Here is a 7,350-nt window from a genome sequence, read left to right on the forward strand (position 1 = left end):
GCACCTGCAGCCCGCTCCCGTCCCCATACTCTGTTCGACAAGAGCAGGTTCCTGGCGTCTGGGAGAAACGGCCGAGCGGGGAAGACCCCGCTAACCCGGACCCTTTGACTTCCAGAGAAGCCCCGGGACCTGGCCAAGGCCGCCCTGCGGAGAAAAGGCATGCTGGGGGCCGCACGCCGCCCCGACTCTTCAGGGAAAAGGTGTCCGCAGGCGCCGCCCCTCCTGCCAGCGGTTTTCTGACGAGGCTGGGCGACCCTGGACTCCCGTTTAAGGCCCAGCTAGGGATTCCGCTGACGCCAGCCTGTCAGGTTCACTATTTTAAAACAGGAAGGAAAAACGACCTTTTTCTCTTTTATTTCTTTAAGAATGTGATGGTGTCAGGGCAAGGGCTTTGGAATCAGAGTTTTGTCAGGGCATATAGACTCACTCGCTGTCTTAAATTAGGGAGGAGCACGATGGCTAGGTCCCCGGGAGTGAAGGTGGACAGCAGCGGGGAGGAGCCAGCGCCGCCCTGAGGGCTGCCAGTGTGGCGTTTCCTGGGTAGCAGTGGGGGCGTGGGTGGGCAGTGCCTGTTCTGAGGGCTGTGTAGCCAGATACATAGCCGGCGGCGGCGGCGGCCGTGTGACAGGTAGAGGGCAAGTCAGGAGTAGAGCCGTTCTCTTTCCGTAAGGGAAGGATTCTGGCTCTCCCTGTAGATGCTGGTGCTTCATCTATGCTTGATCTCTTCTCCCATCTTCCCTCAGGTCAGTGAAGTTTAACAAGGGCTATACTGCTCTTAGTCAGAGTCCAGATGAAAACCTGGTGTCCCTCAACTCTGACAGGTGAGTGCTCTCCTTGGCAATGCCCCTTGGGGAGTGACTTGGGTAAAACTGCAGCTCGCTTGGTGCCTTCGCTAGTCCCCTATCTCTTCCAAAACCCTTCCTGCATGTTCCAGGGCTGTCTTCTTTGGAGCACTATTCCATCCCAAGATGGCTTGCTTAGAGGACTCAGAGGATTCATGCTGCTCTTGGATTTGGAGCACCAGCCTTGTCTGGAGAAACCATCCTTTCCTATTGTGTCTTGCACTGTTAGTTACAGTGACCTTGTCCCTGCCGGAGCCATTGAAGGAACCATTTGTACACTCAAAGCAAATTCTGGGCTTGAATCCTATGGTGTGTGGTCTTTACCTCACGAGTACTGCAGACCCTCTTGCATGCTCTTCACCTTGTCATTTGCAGCTGTGCTCCACAGGCATCCCCCTGAATTAACTGTCTTCCTCTTCTCCTAGTGATGGGGAGCTGGAATCCAGATACTCCTCCGGGTATTCCTCTGCAGAGGCAAGTGCAGAGTGCCTTCTTGCATGGGGCCAGGCGTCAGGCAGTGTTATCACCGCTGCCAAGTGCTTGTCTAGTGCCTGCTGTATGCACAGCACTATGCCAGACTTCCAGTTGGTTCTCCAATCTACTCTGTCCTCTTCCCACAGCAGAGGTAGAGGTGTCTGAGGAGGGCTGTTGAAAATTCAGGAGACCATAGACTCTTGGGGCTGGAAATGGCCTCACAAATCTAATCCAGGCCACCACTGAGAAAAGGAATCCTCCAGATAAATCCCAGCCAAGTGTTTACCAGCCTCTGCTTGGTTGCTTCTTGTAATCAGGTACTCACTACCTCCAAGAAACTTTGTTGCCTGTCCTCCCTCCAGCACAGTGGTTCTCAACCTTGGCTGCACATTAGAATCACCTGGGAATCTTTTTTAAATCCTGATTTCTGGGCCTCATCCTCCAGGATTCCCAGGTGATTCTAATGTGCAGTCAAGGTTGAGAACCACTGCTCTAGCACATATGCACAATTCCTTCTTCATGCAGCTTAGAGCTAAGTCTTCCTTATTAATTTGAAATGTCTCCTGCAGCTGGACTCAATGGTCCTAAGCCTGCCCTCCAGTGTCACACAGTAATTCTAGTCTCCTTTTTATGATAGTCTTTTATCTGACATCAGCCTTCCTGTCCCTCCCCTGGCCATCCTCCACCAAGCTTGCTTGCTTCCAGGCCATACAACTGTTCCATCTATGGGAACTCAGACTGAGATACTCGGGCTGGTCTTTTGGATGCGTTTCCAGAGTGATTGTCCCAGACAGAAACAAGGGATGTAAAGTTCTGGCATGTGCTTTCAACAGAAGTGAGTGCTGGGGACATGACTGTATACCACTGGTATTCTTATACTCTTGGAAACCGTTGACTACCCCCAAGTTTCTGCCAAAGAGAATAGAGGCAGTTTTTAAATTGCTGCCTCCTTGTATATCTGGGTGCCTAAGATTGTTAAAACTAAGAAAAATTAGCCAAGAGCCAGAGAAAGTCCTACACTGTTCCCAGTCTGACTTTCCTTCTGCTCAGAGCAACTGGTAAAACCAGACTGACAGGTTCCACTTTGCAGGAGACAAGCTCTGCAGGCATCAAAGAACAGTATGTCTAATGGTAGTGCTGACAAAGTGGCTCTCTACCCTGTTGTATAACTTATATTCCTTTACTATTTTACCCCACCATTCTGGTGTCATTGTCCCATATTTTTCAGCCTTCATAGGGACCAGTCTGGGTTCCCAGTGGGAATGGTCAGAGCATTGATTTTCAAACATATTCTAGAATCTGGTATTTACATCAGATTCCTCCATATTCTTTAGTGAGAGCAGCTCCCCTAGGGGTTTGTGACAGTACAGTCTGGGTGCCCCTCACTGCTGGCTGAGGCACAGGTAGAAAAAGCTGGCATTTCCACCTGCAGTCCAGGAATGTATGGGGTTGACCTGAGGGTGGAGAATGGACAGGAAGCTCTGTAAAGGGAATGTGAGTCTGCATTTTGGGCAGCAGTTGTTTCTGCTTTGCAGGCTGGCTTATAGTTTTCTCTCCTGCTCTTAGCAGGTGAACCAGGATGTGAGCCGCCAGCTGCTCCAGGATGGGTATCACCTGGATGAGATTCCAGATGATGAGGACTTGGACCTCATTCCCCCCAAGCCTATGGCTTCAACGTGCTCCTGTTGCTGGTGCTGTCTTGGGGACTCTTTCTCTTGTACCATCCAGTAGACATAAGCCCCTAAAATGGGCCCTGCTTGCCATGCCTGCAGATCCCTTTTGGCTCTTCATAGGTCAGACTGCATTCCCAGAATCACTTGAGGTACTGGCCTTCTGGGAAGTCAGTGACCTGTAGTTACCCCTTACCTGGTGCTTCTCAGGCAGGAGGCCCCCATCTGGGTGATAGGGTGATATATGGAATTCTGCAGTTTTCCTCTGCTGTTGGAGCAGAGTTTGGAACCATTTAATAAGGGGGGGAATAGAGGAATTCTGTTTCTTAGGGTGAGTGATAATGCTGGCTAAGAAAAACACTTGAAAACAGCTTGACTGGTATTTGTTGTCATGCTCTTTGGATGGAAAAAGAGCTTTTGTGCCCAGATTGTGCTGGATGGTGTTGTGTGGAGGCAGAAAATTTGTGGCTTGCAGCTGGGAATCTTTGAAAAAGAATTTATGTGGGACCAGTTCAAGAAATTCCTTAAGCTCTCCTTTCTAGCTCCAAGACGGGTTTGCCCTTCAAGAAAGGATAAAGCTTTGGCCCTCTTCTGGTTGTGCCTGTCGGACTGTTGCAGGGAGGATAGCAGCTTGCTTGATGACACAGCAGGTTCCAGAATCCCTGGACCCAGAGCATCCCCAAATGATCTGTATGAGTAGGTTTATTTGTCGTTCCTTGGTTGCCATTCTCCACCTTGGTCTTAGCTAGTTTCTCCATCCAGTCTTGGAGCTAAATGTTGGCCCAGAAGCCTGCAGATTTTGGTTACCAGGAGAGGGAGCTGCAGGGAGCATTCAAATGTCTTTCTATTTAATAGCCTTGTAAACTTGAGAAGTAGCAATGGGTGAGAAGTATACTGGCCGAGCTGTGTGTGGGCTCTGACATAGACAGAGACTCACAGACAGAATGGGGATTAGGGACCTGTACCAGCTCCCAAGGCCTCTGCCTGAGGCAGAGGGCCTCCCTTCAACCCAATGTGGACCATTCCATTGTGTCCAGCTGTCCAGATTCTTCTGACCACAGCATGGGCCTCACAGTGGATACTCAGGATTGGACTTTTTACAATAAACCTTTGTGTGCAACACAGCCTCTCAGCCCCCATTGTGAACACAGCAGACACATAATCCCCTCCATGACCCCTACTAGACAGCATACCTTGCTAAACCACACGTCTCCCTAGAATTTAGTTTTAGTGTTTTTGTGTGTTTTGCCTTACCTGGAACCGTGGTGAGAACTGAATGGGAGTGGGCAGGGTTCCTAGCCCAAGGGGTATGATAGCCAGGATTGGATGTGGGCCCCACAGGGAAAGTGCCTGGTCTCTTGACTTATTTGATGCCCTATAACTACTAGGGGTATATGAGGGATGGCATGGACTCTTTTTTTTTGCTCTACTACTACATGAGGTGATTGAAAGACTGAGAATGTCAGATTAAAAGGCCATATTTGTCAGAGGACTAGCCTCATGAGGGTAATCCTATTAGCTTGATTGGCATCTATATTGGTGCTTTTCTCAAATCTCAGAAAGCTGAGAGGAATACAATATCCAGGGGGCCGTGGCTAACTTATTCTATGATCTCACAGTACACACAGCAAGACAGAGAGGGGACAGGGACCAGAGGCACTTCTGGGATAAGGGAGGCACATGGTCATTCTTTTCTGGAATGGGGCTCTGCAACTCTACATAGGTGCCCACTTTCTGAGCACTTTGAAAATGCTTGCAGGGAGTGAGGACATCTCCATTCTGACCCCCTTGCTCACCCACAGATATATCCAGGCCTTTCTGGCTTCTGCAGAGGTGGCAAAATGTACACAAAGGGTGTCAGATGTAGGACAGTGTAAAGGAAGACAGTGGTAACAGGAAACCCAGTGGGGGCCAGAAAGTGGCTGTGGCAGCCAAATGTGGGACAATTTTCTGTGGGGGAGGTGGTTAGGACAGTGGAAACTGCTGGTGTGTGCTGAAGGTGGCTACAGGAACCCAAGACCAAGGCCCTCTGGATCATTGTTGCTGTTAACTCTAGTATATTTGGCTGCAGCTGTTCCTGAAGAGGATGTTCCAGAGCTGGTTGACCCTGAGTGGGAGGCATTATCTTTGTGGAGAAAGTTGCAGGAACCTGAAATAGGGGACAGTGTTGTAGTGAGGCAGGATAGGTATGGTCATTTGTTTGGGGCCAGAAGCTAACGTATCACCAAAAGGCACCAAGATGCCCAGAACCAAACTGCCTTATTGAGAGTGCTGGGTATTCTGTAGGTGACAGTACCCTGGGGACGGGTGTATTCAGGCTTTGCCTGACTGATGGGAGTGGTGCTCTATGGTGTTTACAGAGTACTCTACAGAACTCTTGGCTTAGGTTTCCACAGCTCTGTAAGTTTATAATAAATAGTCATGCTAATTGAGCTCTCTGTTGCAATAGGATTTTTAAGAAAGGTCCAGGCCACAGTCATTGCTACTTCTAAATTCTGAAATAAAGAAATATCCAAATAGCCTGGCCAGTGTGGCTCAGTGGTTGAGTGTCAACCTGTGAACGAGGAGGTCACGGTTTGATTCCCAGTCAGGGCACATGCCTGGGTTTCGGGCTCAATCCCCAGTGTGGGGCATGCAGGAGGCAGCTGATCAATAATTCTCTCATCATTGATGTTTCTATCTCTCTCTCCCTCCCATCCTCTCTGAAATCAATAAAAATATAGAAAAGAAATAGCGTAATAGCCCCAACTGTGACCATTCCTCCTAGGAGCTCCTCTCTGCTCTTCCCAGTAGGCTTTATTTTCAGACCCGCTTCACTGGAGACCATGGATGGAATTAGCCTTTGCACATCACTTCTCTTTAGAATAAGCTCCCTTTAACAGACACTTTCTTCCCAGGTTTTTTGTTTGTTTTTTTAAGCCAAGGACATTTGGGGGCCAAGAAAACCCAGAACAGATTGACCAGAACTTTTTTTGAAAGTAGTTTCCTAGAATTCACTTGAACAGGGAGTCTGGTGTGGGCAGTAGCCCAGAAAGATCCTTTTGTGAGAGTCCCAACCCTTATCCCACAGGAAGGAACCAATACCAGTCAGGGCACATGCCTGGGTTTCGGGCTCAATCCCCAGTGTGGGGCATGCAGGAGGCAGCTGATCAATAATTCTCTCATCATTGATGTTTCTATCTCTCTCTCCCTCCCATCCTCTCTGAAATCAATAAAAATATAGAAAAGAAATAGCGTAATAGCCCCAACTGTGACCATTCCTCCTAGGAGCTCCTCTCTGCTCTTCCCAGTAGGCTTTATTTTCAGACCCGCTTCACTGGAGACCATGGATGGAATTAGCCTTTGCACATCACTTCTCTTTAGAATAAGCTCCCTTTAACAGACACTTTCTTCCCAGGTTTTTTGTTTGTTTTTTTAAGCCAAGGACATTTGGGGGCCAAGAAAACCCAGAACAGATTGACCAGAACTTTTTTTGAAAGTAGTTTCCTAGAATTCACTTGAACAGGGAGTCTGGTGTGGGCAGTAGCCCAGAAAGATCCTTTTGTGAGAGTCCCAACCCTTATCCCACAGGAAGGAACCAATAGCCTGGGTTTCTGCTTAGTCTGGAGTGATAAGCTCTAAGACTGTTGGTCAGAATCTTCAGTGGTAAAACAACTGTGCAGCCTCCTGCAGAAGTGTGTCCCCCTGAGATGGTAGGCACAGGGAAAATTATATGCCCTCCAAGGTACTTCCTGCCAGTTTAGAAAAAGTACCTAGGTTGCTCTTCACAAGACAAATTGTATTATCTTGTCCCTGTCTCTATAATGACTGACTGTGCTCCAGAGAAGTGGCTAACAAACTTTCTCTGTGAAGGGCCAGTCAGTACTTTGCAGGCTATACAGTCTGACATATCTACTCAACTTTGTAACCTGAGAGCAGGCAAAGAAGTATGTAAATGAGTAGGTGTGGCCAAACCTAGCCTGCTGGTTTTAGCAAGCTAATCTCAGCCCAAAGGCCAGATCACATCCTTAAACAGTGGTTCTCAACCTTCCTAATGCCGCGACCCTTTAAATACAGTTCCTCATGCTGTGACCCAACCATAAAATTATTTTTGTTGCTACTTCATAACTGTAATTTTGCTACTGTTATGAATCGTAATGTAAATATCTGATATGCTATGTGTGTTTTCCGATGGTCGCGACCCACAGGTTGAGAACCACTGCTTAAGAATCTTGCTCTTTTATACCCACTTTCCACTGTCTGCAGGGCTGAAGGGCCCAAGGCCTGCCTGTAGGCTCTGCATCTGAGGCTGAAGCTGGCCACACCTTCCTATTAAAGTGCTCTAGAGTCCAGCCTACCCACTTCAGAGACTGAAATACCAAAGA

The 7,350-nt window shown here is 48.4% G+C and overlaps 1 protein-coding gene across 1 annotated transcript; it reads left to right on the top strand.

Annotated features, from left to right (window-relative positions):
• Nucleotides 1-108: 108 nt before the first annotated feature.
• On the top strand, nucleotides 109-5,505 carry FAM219B (family with sequence similarity 219, member B; the record flags this gene model as incomplete). Its single annotated transcript, XM_014530461.1, has 4 exons — nucleotides 109-200; nucleotides 744-821; nucleotides 1,268-1,316; nucleotides 2,883-5,505. Coding segments are annotated over 4 exons (384 nt in total), but the record flags the coding sequence as incomplete, so codon positions are not given.
• Between the last annotated feature and the right edge of the window lie 1,845 nt (nucleotides 5,506-7,350).

Source organism: Myotis brandtii, unplaced genomic scaffold, assembly GCF_000412655.1.
Source record: "Myotis brandtii unplaced genomic scaffold, ASM41265v1 scaffold74, whole genome shotgun sequence".
In the NCBI taxonomy this organism is placed as follows: domain Eukaryota; kingdom Metazoa; phylum Chordata; class Mammalia; order Chiroptera; family Vespertilionidae; genus Myotis; species Myotis brandtii.